Raw genomic sequence first — 17,824 nt, 5'->3', positions numbered from 1 at the left:
ACTAGACAGCACTTGTCTGTGTTCTCTATGGCCTGGTTCTTTACACTGTGTTGTCATGATGGAGCACCAAGTAGGCCTTCAATGCCCTCCTGTGAATTTCATTTCTAGTTCATCAGGCTGTTTTAATATTCAGCACTTGTCTGTAACTTCTCTGTGTTCTTGCTCTTTGCACATTGTTGTCGCAGTGGAGAACTGAATAACCTATGAGCTCACTTTAGTATGACATTGCCTTAGTATGCGTGCTTGGGTCTCAGAACTGCTGGAGACTGAAGTTGAAAGCCAAGGGAGAAGTGCAAGTTGAGGGCAGAAAGAAGATGCTAGTTCCAACGATTTCTCAGGGCCGACAAAAAATACTGTGAGGGTGTCTTTGAGAACAGTAGTTACGCAAATGGTCGCTTCCAATTGGTTGCAGTTTTCTTCCGCATGTTAGACTAGGAGAAAAACACAATTACATTACCAATGCATTACAAAGCTGTGTGATGACATAAGTTGCCTATATTTTATTGTCTCTGCAACTTGGGCTTCTTTTGTTTTGTTGTGAAGAAGTTTGGAGTGGGAAAATAGGTCTGGCACGTCCATTTTCACTTGCCGCTGTATCTGCTGCACTGTTGATTGTCTACAGAAGTAGCTTGTGTGAAGATGTATAGCATTCTAAAAATCAAGGTTTGAATGATTCCATTTGTGCAGAGCTTGCAGCAGCTCGGGATTGGGTAGCTCACATTCTACAGCTGGACCAGCACCGGGATGTGAATTTGTTTGAGACCACCATTCGTGTGCTGGGGGGCCTGCTGAGTATGCACACCCTTACAGAGGAGCAGATGTACCTTGACAAAGCGGTGAGGGAACACTTTTGACTCGCTGTTCATGCCCCTAAAGGCCACAGTGTGCTTTTCTTGGGTTCATGAACGGCAACATTTTGGTTTGTTCACTCCTGTGAGTCCCCATTTGTTATGCTTTTCATTTGTCATACCTGTAAACATCACTGGTGTATTTTATGTATATTTGTTGCTCGCACATTTGGTTTTGAGTCATAAAACTTAACTGAAGAATTAGATCTCCATTTAAAAAGCCGGAAGCATGTTTTGTGCAGAAACATTGCATAACGTTGCAATCCATATCATCAGCTATAGTTTGCATTTACAGTCGACGACCGATTTTCTGGACTGTCTAGGGACCGCGAAAATGACCGAAAAATTGGGCAGTCCGGGAAGTCAAATTTCACCAAAAAAGTCATGAACTTATTGCTAGTATGCCGGTGGAAGGGGTCAGTTGTATTGCGCACATTCCGAAGCTGCTCATGACTAAATTTCACAGTGCATCATGTGCACAGACAACGGGAGGCGACCGCTTTCATGAGCTCGGCCTGGCTGTGCTGCCCTTGGCATGCCGCCGATGAGCGCACGGATTGGGACAAAGTCTAGACAAGAAAGCAAACACGCCTCTACGGAAACTGCACTGTGCCCACAGTACGATGGACCCGGAACGAGAACGCGAAGATGGTGAAACAATAAGAACCGAGAAACAGCCGAAGCAAGCGCTCCGTCGGTGTTGGCCTTCGTCATTAGGCCTAGCGACTACAGCCAAAATCGCCATCGTATCCGGCGATATGCACTCTGTGGCTTGCGTATGATGAGAGGCATCATGCCTGTTACAGAAATGCCATTTTTTTACAGTTTTACGATAGAAAAGTCAGAGTTACGGTGCATTTTGCCATAGGTGCGCTGCCTCGCTTTGAAACGCACCACCATTTCCTTCCGTGCTCTCCGTCTTTGTGAAGCCGTACACCTCCCACGCGCTTCACTGCTACATCTTCCCATGTTCAGGATGAAAGACTCAGCACAGATGAGTTCAGCAAACTCTGACTACTGTTCAAGTTCGTGGGGCGGAAGACGTTCAAGAACAGTACGAATTCAAAAACCACGCGCGCGCTATGCGCCGACTCACGCAGAATTTCAGCCTCGCAATTTAAGAGGCTCCCTTTAAGCTTGAATTTCGTTTTGTCTGATGAAATTTTCTATCTCTCCTGCAGTTTGAATTAATGAGGTTCCACTGTACACATTATATGGTGGCTTAGGTATTGGCAGCGAGTGTGAATGAGGTCCGAAAAACCGAGCAGTCAGTTAAATTTCAGGCGCTCTTATACCGTATTTACTCGCATAATAGACGCACTCGCATAATAGACGCATATTAGGCACGCCCCCAGTTTGGTCGCGAAAAATCAGATTTTTTTATTTCCACGCATAATCGGTGCACCCCGAACTTGGCACTGTGATCAATACTGTATTTATACGATTTCAAACCGATGCCTCCCCCCCTCCTTGCACGGATCTTTTTTTTTTAAATATTTCCTTCGGGAAAACACGGTGTGGCCCATACACAGGTGCGGCCCTTACATGTATGCATGTATGCATTTATACGGTTATGCGGTATGTTCAGTTTTAAAGCGCAAAAATGCGAGTCGAAAAATTTTCTGAAATTTTACCCCAATAGGCACACCCTGAACATTGAGCCGGATTTTCTGAAAAAAAATTGCGCTTATTATGCGAGTAAACATGGCACATTGGCTCTATGAGCCATGTTGTGGTGCCGCGAAAAAGTCCGAATAATCAAGCGGGTCCGAAAAATTGGGCGTCTGAATTTTTCGTCGGCGACTGTGTTGTTTATCAGACAGGAGTACTGGTTTTAGCCCTCTTTCTGTATTGAAGTAGTCCATCTGTTTGGAGGGGTCATGTGTGGCCATGGCTCTGGCTTTCAATCCTCACTGTGAGCTGTGACATTGACTGTCCAGCACACCCATAGGTTTGTCTGTCCTGGAAGAAAGAAAAAAAGCAATAGCACATAATTTAAAGAAAACCTTGTCTTTTTGTGTGTTTAGAGGGTGGCTATCTAAATGCCAGAACACAGCTGACGTGGTGCAATAGGCATGGTTTCGACCTGAAATTTTTTGGGTTCGGTTCGGGTTCACAACTTTCGGATTCAGTTCCGGGTTCTGGTTCAAACCAGTTTAGGGCCAGAAAAAAAAAAGATTTTTTTGAATGTATTTGAGTTTCATGATCAGTCTTGCGATGCTTTGTTTCCTTTTGCGGTGTGACGTCGGTATGCAAATTAAAAAAAAAAGGCAAAATTCATTTTATCCTAAATGTTTTGCTGGCCCACTTTAATAGGGGATATTCAAAATTCCGCAAGTGCGCTTTCTCGCATAACAATCTTGCCTTAAGACAAGATGGCTGACCATGCGTTTCCCGCTGAAACAAAGCAAGAAGGAGTAGTTTTTTGTTTGATTCTTCCAAAATGCGTTTCTTACATTCTATCCACACCTTTAGCGCCTGCCCTGTAGCCCACATAGTTCCTTTATAGCGAAGTCGGCCATTTTGTTTGGGGCAACATAGTTATGTGGGAAAGCGCACTTGCGGTATTTTGAATATCCCCTATACGGTCCACGGCAAAAAAAAGGTGTGGATTTATGGTGAGAGCAGCAAATTCAAATGAACTCAAAAATCTTAGCTTGCTTACTATGCTCATCACATGTTTAAAATTGAGCTGTATTTTTTTCTTTATTTCTCAATTTAGTTGCCTCTTGTGTCCGACTTGAAAAATGGCTTTCCAAAATGGAATTGGATGCTAGAAAAAGAAAACGGTGTGATGTGTGCCAGAAGGATACATTTTCTTCCCCTAAGCTGGAGAAAAAGGATGCAGTAGAACCTCGATCATAGAAATCTCATAGGGTTATGAAAATGTTTGTATAGTCCGAAATTCGTATTTTCCAAAACGAACAGAATTTGCAAGCAGAATTAACGCAAATCTGTTTTTGGCTGATGAGGTTTACTTGTGGCTCCGCGCCGCTGCCCACTGCTTGTGGTGTGCGCCATGCAACTAGCGATTGCAACGTCGCCAATGCACAGGCAGCAAGTACTTGGGGCTGGAGGGTGCGGTTGCAGCTCACACATTTGTATCACCCGCAGTAGGGTGGAGGCTTGTTTGCAACATCCAGATTTCTGCCCATTGCACACAATGCACCCTAGCTGGGCCATTTTACGAATTTCTATCATCTGGAAATTCGTCTCGACCGGTATCGTATTGAGATTCTGCCGAACATTTTTTTTGGCCAAGGACAGGCGTTGTTGATGTTGTGATTTGCGACTTTCACTCGGTTCTATTTCTGTGTAATAATAAATAAGCATATCTAGTAAAAGTGCCAAATAGTACGCATATGGGGTATACCCGCACAAAATTCCTCCACGACAGTCCATTGTTAAAACTTTTCTTGTTACCTAAGCAAGAAGCTAATCACAAGAAAAAAATTATGAGCTCTACAATTTTGATACCTGGCTTGTTTTATAAAGTCAGGACATTAAAAACATGATTTTGCTTACTGCTGTGACTGGCTGGCAGAGTAATACAGGACGCCGCGAACCGGGGCCCAGTGTTACCAACTGCTGTTTTCTTAAGTTGTGTCCTACTAGTATAGGCAGATTTGCTGTTGTGTGTGGTACAGCATCAAACGTTTCACATTGACTTTACAATCAAATTTCCTTATGACAATGCGCAATTTTTTATATATTTTTTAATTATTTTTTTTTAATTTTTTGCAGAATTACAATGTGATTGATGAGGTGGAATTTCACAAATGGCATCCAGAGAAGATTGGCGGATCTTTTTGAACCCACACAATACACAAAACTGAACGAACACAATACAACCCTTGCACAGGAAAATTTTGGACCCTCTTGAACCTGTGCTAGCAGGTGCAAACTTTTACACAATGAACTTTTAGAGTTACTGCACAAACAAGTGGTGCCCTACATGTAGGACACTAGGCATATATGGGTTAAGGGTCGCCCGAGTTTTCGTTTCTTTACTGACTAAACTGCGCTTCCCTTGCGTGCATTTCTGACAAAATTTTGTATTGTGAATTTCAGCTGTATCGAACTATTTTACAATTTTTTGCCTGTTCGCTATAACAAAGGTCGACTGCACATGCAAGATACTGTCAGTAAAGGTACATTGTGCATTGGTGTCTTGCTTGCAGCTGGAACTGGGACGCCGGCTGCTGCCTGGGTTCCGGTCTGCATCAGGGGTGCCCTACTCTGATGTGAACCTGGCCTCGGGAGTGGCGCATGCACCAGCTTGGGCCCCAGACAGCAGTGTCTCAGAAGTGGCTAGCCTGCAGCTTGAGTTCCGTGCCCTGAGTCGTGCCTCAGGGGATCCCCAGTTTGAGGTAGGTGGCCTTCTCTTGCTTGCCATGCTGTGGTACTTAAAGGGACACTGAGGAGAAATTGAAGTTGACTTGCATCGACAGAATACCAGCTCCTGATTACAAAAACGCCATTCATACTGACAACAAAGCTCTTGTAACGTAGAAAAGAGCAAGAACCAAAATACAGGTATCGCCGCCACAGGCCAAACTCGCAAGTACAAGCGTTATGACGTCATAGGACAAAACAGTGTTGCTAGAACCAATAGTTCTAGCAACGCTAGGACACGAGAAGGCACGAATCACTGAGGCGCAGCAAATGCATGCGCAAATCTCCTCGACGTCGCCAGATGGCGCCACGTACCCGACAGCTACGCGCGCTCCTGCAGCGCCGGGACCAATCAGCGCCTGCTCACAGCGGTATGGGGGCTCCCGGTATTCCGCTAACGGTAACAAAGTACACGGTATGCTAAAGGTGTCTATTTGCGAGAACTTCGTTGACGACTTCGAGAACGGGATCCATTGTAACGCTGGCAAAACGCCGGTGTAAACGTAAACGAAGCTACGGCCGCAATAGCCGATAGATGCCTTCAACGTGCGGCCGGCGGTAACTTTCTTTTCGGCTGCTGCTGGGCCGCACTGCTGGCTGCCAGAAATCACGGAGTCTGCGTTACGTCATGTGCACGTCATGTTTCACGTCACTTAGTCCTTTGTCGTCATAGGAGAATCCCACGTTTGAATCAGAGCGGCGGGAAAAACTTTCTAAACTTCGAATCCAAATTTCTTAGAAATACTTGCATCTTTCGCTGCCGGCCAAGTGGCAGCAAAGCCATGAAATGCCGAACTATCGGATTTTGATATAAAAAAATATTAATAGAGCTCTCCCCAGTGTCCCTTTAATGTCTAACAGGTGATAAATGAGATCTCCCATTGTCAATCCTGGCCAAGAAAGGGCAGAAAATTTCTTGCACATTTTGATGTAGCAGAGGGGCTTGTGCAAGCTTACATTTGTTTGTCATGCAGTATACTTGCTATCAGCACTTGAGCTCATTTATAAGAATATAAATGTTAGATTAAGTGTGCTAATGGTATTTTAAGTTTGTATCTTGACTGCCGAAAAAAAAGTGGAACGGGAGGCTTATGTGGCCAGTGTAATGGAGCATGTTTGCTTTGCACTTTGAGTGACAAAGTATGTGGTTTTCTTGCAAGTATTAGGTTCATTATCATAATCCACCACCTAATTAGTCATCTTGGCCTAATTAGTCTTGCATCACATGTTTGCATGTTAACGCCGGTCAGAGAAGACTGGTGGGTCTTTCTGAATGCACGCAGCGCACAAAACTGAATGCGCACAACACAACCCCTACACAGGAAAAGTTTAGACCCTCTTGAACCTGTGCTAGTGGGCGCAAGCTTTTTACACAGTAAACTTTTAGAATTGCTGCTCAAAAATACGGTGATCTACATGTAAGACACTGGGCGCATGTGGGTTGAAGTTGAACAAATTTGCGAAGCGCCCTTCATGTTTTTTTTTAACGGCGTCTGGTGTAGTTACTTGCTCCCTCGCGCGCGTGCACACATGCATGCATGCACCCGCGCGCGCACGCACACACTTTTTTTGCATTGAACTGGAAGGATAGTAGTTGAGACAGCTGTAACTTAGCATACTGTTGTTAACCAAGCCCTTGTACTAATGCTATGAGTGTGCCATCTTCTTCTGTGCCATGAACCTTTTTTTCTTTCATGAATATTGCTTTGTAAGAAAGGACTGGTATCTTTCCTTTCAGAAAAAGGCCTTTGCAGTGTCTGAGCTGTTGCACCGATTGCCCAAGAAGGAAGGTTTGGTGCCCATGTTCATTAATGCTGAGACAGGCCGCTTCAATGCTGATTCTACATTGACTCTGGGTGCCCGTGCTGACAGCTACTATGAGTACCTCCTCAAGCAGTGGCTCCAGACTGGAAAGTCTGTCTCCTGGTAAGTAGGTGGCGTTAGTGGTTTGTTGCTAGTGATGCAGAAACAACCAACACCAGCTTCCTGAAGAGTGCATAAATGCTCTCTAAAACTTGTCCAAAATAACAGAGTTTGATTAATATTGCAGTAATATACAACATTTGTTTTTAACCTTTTCAGGTTAAACTTTTTGGTTGATTGCTAACATGCCTGCAAAATTATTGGCAGTGACGGTGGTGCCGCAGTATGATGGAATTTCTCAACGGCAGTCGAGTTTACCGTGTAGCGATGACACAACTCCTTAGAGTTTTGAAAGCAATTGAGAATCTCGTTGCCTCTCAGCTTAATAGCCTTTGAAAGTGGCCGTGTGACAGGGACATTACACTGCTGACTGAGAATGTAGATGTACATACGCAACACTTAAGTTCTTGCTTATTGGCATGCGAGAACCGCATTGTTCAGTGCGTGGAGCATTTCTCTCCGTGCTTTATGTGCCCCTGAAGTGCCCTGCATTAGAAATGAGGGGAAAATCATTTTTCCAGAGTTGTGCGCGAACCAAATTCCAGCACGCACCACGTTCTTTCTAGGTGATCATCCAGGGTTCAGTTTTTAATTGCATTGTATTCTTGCTGTCAGAGGCCAAGCTTAATCTGGTATCTCATTCTATATATATAATCATTTTATTCACATGCACGGTCATTACTAACATTAGTGTGTGGCCAGAGCTGAGAGCAGGACTGAGACTCACATGTTCCCAGAGCCCCAGTCTCTTTGCATTTGAAAGGGTGTCTGTGAGGCTGCCGGGCAAACAGCTTAACGCCCTGTTTAAATGTTATTAGTTACTTTTTGGGATTTTTATGTCCTGTATGCCATTTCAGCGTGTAAGTCATATCGCAGTGAGACCATATAAATCATACTTAACCAGTAAGCCCTGTACATCTCACTCAGTTTTATTGCAAAATGAATACCCCCCCCCCCCCCCTCCCCCCCCGCCATTTCATATCTTAACGACCTCTGCAGACTGTTGACCTTGTTTCTAGCACTCTTTGGCCATGGGTGCTTTTGTGCCGCAAAAATTCATCTTCGTCATCAATATGGTTCTGCTCATGGCTGCAGAACAATGAATTTTGTCCCTCCCGGCATGTCAGACAGAAACCATGCAACTGTTGAGGTGCACAGCTGCAGCCATGAGCCCACGTCACTCAGTGGCACACATGCCATGTGTTTTTTTTCTGTCCTACTTAGGCAAGAGGGCTGGAGCATTGGGCAGCAGTGCAGCTGTAGCTTGCATTTCAGTGGCAGCAAACTGCAAGCAAAGTATAGTTGCCAAGGCACTAGCACAAAGGAAGCATGCATATTTCTTGTGTTGTTTTTCATGGCCTTGCCTAATTTTGCCAACCGTCCAAAAAGCAAGTTTTATAAGCACATGAGACTACTAATTTTCTGTGGCTCTTTGGTGGGCATACAGAATATTTGCGACAACGAAAATGTTTGCAACATAAATTTTGGCATTTGTAATTGTTGTTGCATTTTCATGTGTGCATATTTGATGGGCCTCCTTACAGAAGTTTTTGTTTGCTAATGTTCTGACATTGCATGCAACGCAAACAGGCTTTTTGGCCTTTGTTGCCCTTGTGCCATAAAAATCGAACATCGTGATTGCAGTAAAAGCTCGTTAATTTTGCCACCGTTAATTCAGAAATCCGGATAATTTTAACTGGCAGCTCGGTCCCGGCCAACGTCCATGTAAGTCTGTGGTGTCGTGTGTTCATTAAAACCAAACCAAACCAACCAATTTAGACATTACAGGTCTCGCACTGGTTAATTCGAAGAAGGCACCCGAAGGGAGGCCACATCCAGTTATGATTGGCGTGGCAAGAGACCATTGAAGTAGCCCTACTCAAAAACTGAATTGCATGCTGGAGAGTCGCTCACGGCCCATGCACCTGTGACAGTGGTGTGCAACGGCAGACGGGACGACAAACAGACGGCCCCATCTTCAAGAACAGTCCTACCACTTAGTTCTGGTTACACTTTTGTAAGCTGCGCACCAGACTGCACGGATGGCTGCTCAACCAGCCAGCGTCAGTTAGCCACCTGACATTTAGGACGTTGATTGGCACGTCACTGGTGTTTTCTTCTCCCTCCTTAGTGCTGTTGAATGTTTCTTTTGCTTCAGTGTGCCGAAACTGTGCGCTCGTAACGTGCCGTTCACAGTTCGTGCAGTGAAGCCTCCTCACACACAATGATGCCGCTTGCGAGGGGTGTTACATGGTAGCAGTCTTGCCGTGAAGGATGCTGGGGAGGCCCCTGTGATTTTGGGACAGTCCTGCTTCAACGCTGCCGACAGTATGCCCGCAATAAAGCATTGATGGAAACATGAGAAATAGTCATTGCCACGCCGTCCTTATCTCAAAAGCAAGCACCTTTTGCCCAGTCTTTCACCAAATAAATTTGCCGTGATGCAAACAGTTCTTGGCAGTTTTTTCAGGGTAATTCAATAATTCAAACTCTTGGATAATTCAAGCATTTTTTCGAATCCTTTGACATTCGAATTAATGAGCGTTTACTGTATTCCTTCTCCATAACACTTAAGTCACACCACAAAGCTGCTAACATTGTTCATGGAAGGGAAGGTAGTACATAGGCCTCGAAAATATTCATTGCATATGCACCGTTGTAGGAGAAGGAAAACTTAATATGTTGGTGACTATAATGAAGTTTTTGTTCTGTTCAGGTCATGATTTAAAGTCCTGGTTTGTTTCAGATGTGTGTGTGTGTAATCTAACAAGAGTTTCTAAACTCAATGCAGGCTAAAAGAAGATTACCTGGATGCTGTGGAGGGCATCCAGAAGCATTTGGTCAGACGGTCCGAGCCCAACAAGCTTCTTTTTATTGGCGAGCTTGTGCGAGGTCGCACCTTCTACCCTAAAATGGTATGATGGAACAGCACGTGTGCTTAACAGATAAAACGATATGCAGGTGACTAAGTACGCATTGAGAGCTTCATTTTGAGTATGTTTTATGTGGTTGATTACTTTTGCATTACTTCACAAGTTTCACAATGAAGTTGTGAAATTCACAACATCATTGAAAACTTGTACTTGAGTCTTGCATTTAAGGATTCTGAGGTGTACTCAGCTTTAAAAAAAAAAGTGAAATGCTGTGTAGTCACTTGGAAAGCGAAACACCTAAAGTTGATTGGTTTTGGTTTTTTGGGGTTTAACGTCCCGAAGCAACTCTGACTATGAGGGACGCGATAGTGAAGTGCTCCGGAAATTTGAACCCCAGGTGATCAAAATTTCCAGAGCCCTTCACTACGGCGTCCCTCATAGTCAGAGTTGCTTCGGGACGTTAAACCCCAAAAAACCAAAACCAATCAGCTTTAGGTGTTTCGCTTTCCAAGTGACTACACAGCATTTCACTTTTTTTTTTTTTTTTCACACTCGCACTGAGCAGTGTTGTTTTTTAGTTGCCTCTTATTTTTATGATATGGGATGGTGGGCTCAGAATGTTTTGCTGAACCTTTGCTGAAAGCAGTGGAAATAGACGTTTTGCACAATCCTCTTTTCTTTTTGACCTTCGCTGTTGTGATCTCGGTAATACACTCTCATAATTTGGACTAGGTACTAAAGCTTGACTGCTACTGATCCAGAGTTCCCGGTTTCAAACCTGGCCATGGCTGCCGCATTTCAGTGGAGGCGAAACGCAAAAGCGCCCATGTGCTGTGCGATGTCATAGCATGTTAAAGATCCCCAGGGAGTCGAAATTATTGTGGAGCGCTTCACTGTGGTACCTTTTCTGTCTTTCTTCTTTCACTCCCACTTTCCTCCCTTATGGTGTGGTTTGGGTGTCCACCGATATGTGAGACTGTGCCATTTTCTTTCCTCAAAAACCAGTTTTCTCCACTGTGCAAGCGTAGAGCTCCTTTGCATCACTTGCTGGTGATTCTTAATGCTACTGTAAATATTATTTTTATAGTAAATAACTTCGTATCCATCCATTTCTAGCTAATTGTTATTAATTGGCTGTTGCATGCTGCCTTTAAAAAATACAAAAGTACAAAACCTGCCACAGTGGCTCAGTGGTTGTGGCGCTTAGCTGCTGACTCAAAGACGCGTGTTTGATCCTGGCTGCGGCAGTCAAATTTCGATGGAGGTGAAATTCTAGAGGCCCGTGTGTACTGTGCAATGTCAGTGCACGTTAAAGAACCCCAGGTGGTCGAAATTTCCAGAGCCCTTCACCGCGGCATCCCTCATAGTCTGAGTCACTTTGGGACATTAAGCCGCCATAAACCAAAAAATACACAAACAAAAGCAGTGACACATTTCAAGCTTGTTTCTTTGCCAGTGTTGGTTTGGATAGAATTCAAAGTTGGAGCTTAGAATTGCGGCTGTTCAGTTACGCTAGTGGTAACTACTGCTGTGTTCAATTGAACACAAGGCAGCAAGCAGCAGCCTCATCAGGCTATGTCATCAGGTAGATGGACCAATGTTCATGGACTCTGTGGCCAAGGCACACGCATTGTCCGACTGTTTTACAAGGACATTCCATATGTGCTACTCTTGGACTACTATATGCAGCCGGGCACCTTACCCTGGCTACTTGTGTGTTGTGCAGCGCTTGCGGTTCATTAGTGACAGGACACTACGCATGTGCAGCTTTGTATGTAGTACAGTGTTTTATGCGTCGTAATTATTTGTAGTAGTGGCTCGTGCATGGTACTAATTAGAACTGTGCCTAAACACTTGCATGCAAGTGGCGCAGACTTGCTTACTTTTGGTATTTTGTAAATAGCGTACATAGCTATCCCCGCGCTTTCTTTCTATCGCTGCCTTCTGTCCCTCTCTTTCTATCCTCTCCATATCCCTTTTGCCTCCACCGGCCACAGCTCAGGTGCTTAAAGGGACTGACCACTGACCAAAACTTGTCATGAGTTTATAGTGTAAATGAAAAGGTTGTGCCTCGTATTGCAAGAATTGAGCATTGCGATATCGAAGAAACGAGGATTTATAATTTTAATTTAGCATCGCATAGAACTAACTGAAGTGCCATCCTGCAGTGAAACGCTGCCATTGTAAGTGTAGAGCTCTACGTGACCACATCTCAGTAAAATATCACTGATTTGTTTTACATTCATAGTGTTTTTTTTTTTTTCCAGTAATGTTTCTTATGTTTTATTGAAGTTTACATTCTCCCAAATGCGCCCTTCGGTGAAAAGCAATGCACCTTTCAACATCATCAGACTAGGTGGCGGTGTAGCTCCATCCAGCTTCACAGCAGACCCCCCCCTTTCCGCCTCAGCCTAGACCTTATGCAGATGGGTAGCTTGTGTGCATTTCATGCTTTCTGGTGTTCTCCAAGGAAAAAGCGATATCCACCTACTACAGCTTGGCACGTTTCCTCGCTGTTTTTGCTTTAAGACTGGTACCCCTTCGCTGTTCCAGGATTCTAACGTAGAAATGCACATGTGTCGCTAAATAAAATTTAATGATGCATGCACCGAGTTCCTGAAAGTGCAAGGGGCACCACTGAGCATATCTCTGACAGCTGTTCTGGGATGGTCCAGAATAAGTCACCAAACACTTTGTTTGACTTTATTTGGTGCTCTGTGATACATTCAGTGCCTGACAGCATACAGGTTAGGGCTCCGGAGGTGTGCTTCAAAGCACCAAGCACAAAGGACCGAAGTTCAGTGACAATGGCTGCAGGTGGATACTCTCGAGCAGCTACCAAAGTCTCATGGCAGTAACTGCAGCCAGTCATCTTGACAGCCTTCTTAACAACTTAGCCGCCAAGATAGTGGACAACATCTGTAGATGCAGAAAGGCAGCTGTAGCTGTGTTGGAGTGAGTCACAGTCTACCTCCTTCTGCAGGTCGGTCTGGCTTATAATCGTTGCCAGTTTCCACTGACGGTCTTCTTTTCGGGACAAAGCCTCCAACTTCTTTGTGCTTAGGCTCGCCTCTACAGTCACAAGAACCAGATCATTATCACCGGAGCAGTTGTCTTCCATTGCCATTGATATGATATGGCCAGACTGAAGATATGGCCAAAGTGCGTGATTGTAGGGTGATCTTCATCACCGCTGAAGCTTCTCACCACGCCAAAGAAGCGCTACAAAAAAGAAAGGGGAGGTCAGTCATTAAACACAGTTGCCAAAAAATGGTTATTTCAAAACAAAGAAGCCCAGTAAGGGTTACCTCTAACAGGCCCTGGAAAGCTGGAAGCACTATATTTTCCGAGCTGTAATGGATTCATAGACTTTTTTTTCTTTATAGTTCATGGCGCACAAAGTCAGCGCAAAATGAACAAAATTTGGTCATTTCTGTTGTCTCAGAATGATGTGTTGGCGGTTGCAGGACCACTTGGTGTGCTATTTTCCTGGCACGCTGATGCTTGGGCATGTTGTCGGTGGAATGCCGCAATCTCACATGGAACTGGCTCGGGAGCTTATGGACACATGCATACGCATGTACTCTATCAATCCAACGTTCCTGTCACCCGAGATCGCCCATTTCAACCTGAAGCCTCAAGGCGTCCGTGATATCCTGATCAAGGTGAACAGCATTGTACACACTCTTCTCCTGGAACTCTTTTTGATTTTTTTTTTCTCTTACATGATATTATGCACGTCATTGTGTTAATTTTTCTGGTTTAGCCAATCCTTCAAAGGATACCGTATGTTACAGTACACAGGTATTGGGTTTAGTGTCAGACCAAGAGCTTAAATCACTTCGGTGTTTCCTTTGCATTGTTGCAGTATTGCTGTAGTCAGAGTTCAGGATTTTTATTCTGAATTCGCTCACTAGCTCACAATATGGAGCTAGTGTTTAATGTGTTTGTATCATCTTCTTAAGATTGGTCTATAAGTGCTCATGTCCTTTTATGCCATGTGCTGCTGGTGCAGCATTCTCGTGTTGTTGGTTAGCAGTGTCATGTTAATGCTTGGTCATCAAAGCCTGTATTGTATGTAGTTAATGAGTAAAGCTTACGTGGTGTGATGGGCTGAAAATATCCATTCTTTCTTCACTAATGAGTTGTGCTGGAAATGCACTCACAGTGACCTTTTTCTGTTTTTTTTTTTTGGTATAGGCTGCGGGAGAGAGTGCCATCAAAGTAACTTGCACCAAGAGTCAAATTCTTGTCATTTGTGAGCATAATTTAGTCATTGCAGTGGCTGTACTGCTACCCCCCCCCCCCCCCTTTTTTTTTTTCTTACGGAACTAGTAACTCTATATCCTGTGCTTGCATTTACTAACACAGCATTCTTAGCACTCAGGTAGTGGAGGAGATATTTGCATGCATCAGAGTGTACAATTGGTTGACAGGGGAGGCTGTGGATTTCTTCATTTGAGGTAAATATAGCACAAACTGTATTGTATTTTCTTTTGTTTGTGTGTGTACTGGCTATAATTATATTTGCGGCCATAGTTAATTTCGTGCCTGAAAAGCATGAGTGCTTATGAACCTAAGCAATCAAAGCAAAGGTTGCAGATATTCTGTAGCAAAGCAGCAAAGGGACAAAATGGAGTGGCAACTTCGCTTTTCAGCTTGCATTACGTATATGCAGAAGTGAAAATGCGTAAATGCTGCGAAGTGAGTAAAATGCCATTCTTCGCATTCTTTCAGGGTAAGTTCTAATGCATAACTGAGAAAGTGATCATTACTCCTTTGTAGGTAAAAGGCCATTTACCTGCCATGGCTGCTGTTGGCATATAGCTCATTTTTCGCTTTATCCTACTGTGTATTGTGCACACATGCGGAAGCATGTTGGGAGCCTTTTGAGAACCAGAAAAGAAAGAGACGTAGCTCATGGCTTGCATATGGTGGGGCATTTCTGCAACGCTGTGTTCATCTGCAGGGCAATGATGCGCACAACCTCCTCCGACCAGAGACCTTGGAGAGCCTCTGGTACATGTACTACTTTACACGCAACGAAACTTATCGGGATTTGGCATGGCGTATCTTCCAGGGGTTCGAGAAACACTGCAAGGTGTGTAAGAAATTTATTGTTGCTTTTCATTCTCGAGATGATTGCCTGTTTAGCAGATAAATGAGTACAAACCCCTGTGAGTTTTTGGAAACTTTACTGAAATACTAGATTTTTCTAACCGCTGGGATTGTGGACAGATTGTCAAAAATAAAGAAACTTCTCAATTTAAGCTTGGCCGAAACATTCCATGGCTAGCATGTTTGGTCTGCACAAAGTGTGGTCAAAGACCCATTCTTCCAAAGCATTTCATCCCAGAGAAGCCAAGCTCCAGGCTAATGAAAAGCTTGTAATGTTTAGTTAAAAAATGCATGTGTAAAACTCTTCCATTGTCATTATAGGCATTTTTAGACAGACAGTTATTTTTGATGTTCAAAACTGGCTTGAATTATGCAGTGCAAAAGCTGATTGCCCCCTTCATGTGCATTGGCTCCTGACAGCTTGGTTTGGAGAACTGATAGTATAGCTTGTATAGAATGAACTGGTACTTGTTGCAAAATGGCACTGTTGCATTGATGCAGTGATGAACATTGTTGGAAGACGCCTAGCATGCCCAGGCACTCATTTTATGCTGCTGTCACAATGAGAGATCTGATGTCATTTGAATGAAATGCAGTTGCTTAGTAATGGTGATAATGGAATTCTACATAGCAATAATATTGTCTGTAGGTTCAAATGTCATTCGCAGTCAAAGGAGGTTAGGGAACTCATTAACGTTCAGCTTTGAACTGTGGATATTACACCTTTCACACCTTATAAAACCTTACGTACCATATTTACTCGTATATTTTGCATACTTTTTTTCTTTAAATTAAGTCTTCAAAAAAGGGGTGCACAAATTACGTGAAGATTTTGTGACCACCTCCTAAGAAACTCTGCAAAGGTCATAAGGAACATATATGCTGTATATTGCTGCCTATATGTCGACCCTGCCAACTCGTACCGCTTGTTGCCCCCCCCCCCCCCCCCCCCCCTCCCACCAAAAGAAGACTCCAAATATAAGACGCATACCCCGTCCTGCCCCCACTACACATTATGTAGTTCCTCGTGGGATGGCATGACTGTGCTTGCGCAGCTGTAAGCAATAAAGATGCCAAGGTACAATCGCAAAGCCAGGTTGCTGAGGCAAATGGAGATAAAAGGTTATAAAACGATGCCTCGCGTGCAGCTCGGTTGACTAGCGGCAAACAAACAGCAAATGGTTCGGTAGTTTCGGGTTCCGGCGCTTGCTGGAGGTGACCAGAAGTTTGCTCTCACAGCTGCTCATCCGGTAAAGCGACCCCCAGCGCGAGCAAGTCGAGTAAAAGGCGCGCAGTTTGTGCCCTCACTGCTCACACTTTTCACAGCCGCACACGACGACGCTGCTGTGGCAATCTTCCCAAACCTGCCTTGCATGCACCCACATGCATGCTGGTGGTCTGGTGTAACAGGGAGTGCAAAATATACGAGTAGTAAGTTTTTTTTTTACCATACCCGGGTAATAAATCAGGGGCATGGGCGTCCGGAAGGGGGGGCAAGGGGGGGCGGTTGCCCCCCCTTGGAATTATGGATATTATTTATGCCCTAGTAGAAAACAACTAGAAACCTACCGCCTCCCCCATCCCCAGACATCGGGTGCACCCCCCTGGAAAAAGTTCTGCGGACGCCCTTGATCAGGGGTGTGCAAATTACGCGAGTAAACACAGTATCTGATTAGACAAGCTGTCAATATAAGAATTGGTATTAGTACAGTAAAAGCTCGTTAATTCGACACTGACGGGACCGCGAAAAATTGTCGAATTATCCGAATGTCGAATTATCGAATGAACAGCAAAAAAACAATGTTTGCCGCAACCTTTATTTGGCAAAGAAATCTGTTATCGTTGCCTGCTTTTTCGAGCGAATTTGAGCGACTACGATAGCTCTTAACAGCTGCCAGGTGCTGCGCGGCACACGCACCCACCGTCAGGGATTTTTTCACATTAGTCCTCCCGCACGGACAAGGCTTCTGCGGCTTCTTTCACCGTGCACTTCGGCATTTGGGGCAACTGCTCACAATCGTCACCTTCCAACGAATCGTCGTTGTCAGCGCCTGTCACTTATATTATTGCATCCTTGGTCAGCTGACAGGACACAAAGGCGAGGCGCGTGCCTGTGCGCTACCCACACGAAAGCAGCGCCGGGAGGAGGTGAAGCGAGCGCGGCTTCTGCCGCTTATCTGTTCTTTCAGCCAGCGTCCGCTTCGCGGTTGCTGCTGCCACGCGGATCTTCTTTTTTCTCTTTATCTTTCCTCTGATCTTCTAACTCTCCTCTATCTGCACTAGGCAGCGGTGGTTGCTCGGCTGAGCCAGTAGGCAGGCCCGTGCAATTTCCTTTCACCCTCCTCTCAGTCGCAACAAAACAGCAACAGCAAGCAGCCCAATAAACACGCTGACAAGGCGCGCAATTACCAAAAAAGGCGCCGCCTTATGGTTAAACAACCGCGATCGTAGCAGCAAGAACACGTGGAAACGACGACACACGACACCAACACGACTGCTGCGAAGCACAAAAAAAAAAAGACGCCAGCCGCTTCGGCCGCCGCTAACCTCGCTTCCCTTGCCCTCGCTCACGCTGCTGACGGCGATCACCATACAGATGGCCTATCAGGCGTACAGTAGCCCCGCTCGTGGCAGTGTTTTTTTCTTTTTGCTCTCGGCACACCGGCT

At 44.7% G+C, this 17,824-nt stretch overlaps 1 protein-coding gene across 2 annotated transcripts in view; it reads left to right on the top strand.

Annotated features, from left to right (window-relative positions):
- alpha-Man-Ib (alpha-Mannosidase class I b) overlaps positions 1 to 17,824 on the top strand; it is a 31,656-nt gene that overhangs the window by 9,480 nt on the left and 4,352 nt on the right. For both annotated transcript variants that reach the window (XM_089581263.1, XM_089581262.1), the window contains exons 4-9: positions 688 to 836; positions 5,030 to 5,218; positions 6,982 to 7,169; positions 9,958 to 10,081; positions 13,507 to 13,704; positions 15,009 to 15,140. In XM_089581263.1, coding sequence (XP_089437389.1) covers positions 688 to 836; positions 5,030 to 5,218; positions 6,982 to 7,169; positions 9,958 to 10,081; positions 13,507 to 13,704; positions 15,009 to 15,140 — 980 coding nt within the window. The remainder of the gene's footprint in view (positions 1 to 687; positions 837 to 5,029; positions 5,219 to 6,981; positions 7,170 to 9,957; positions 10,082 to 13,506; positions 13,705 to 15,008; positions 15,141 to 17,824) is intronic.

The sequence above is a fragment of the Amblyomma mixtum genome, chromosome 3 (genome assembly GCF_055824585.1).
Source record: "Amblyomma mixtum isolate Tamu chromosome 3, ASM5582458v1, whole genome shotgun sequence".
NCBI classification, from domain to species: domain Eukaryota; kingdom Metazoa; phylum Arthropoda; class Arachnida; order Ixodida; family Ixodidae; genus Amblyomma; species Amblyomma mixtum.
This window is presented reverse-complemented; position numbering and strand designations above follow the sequence as displayed.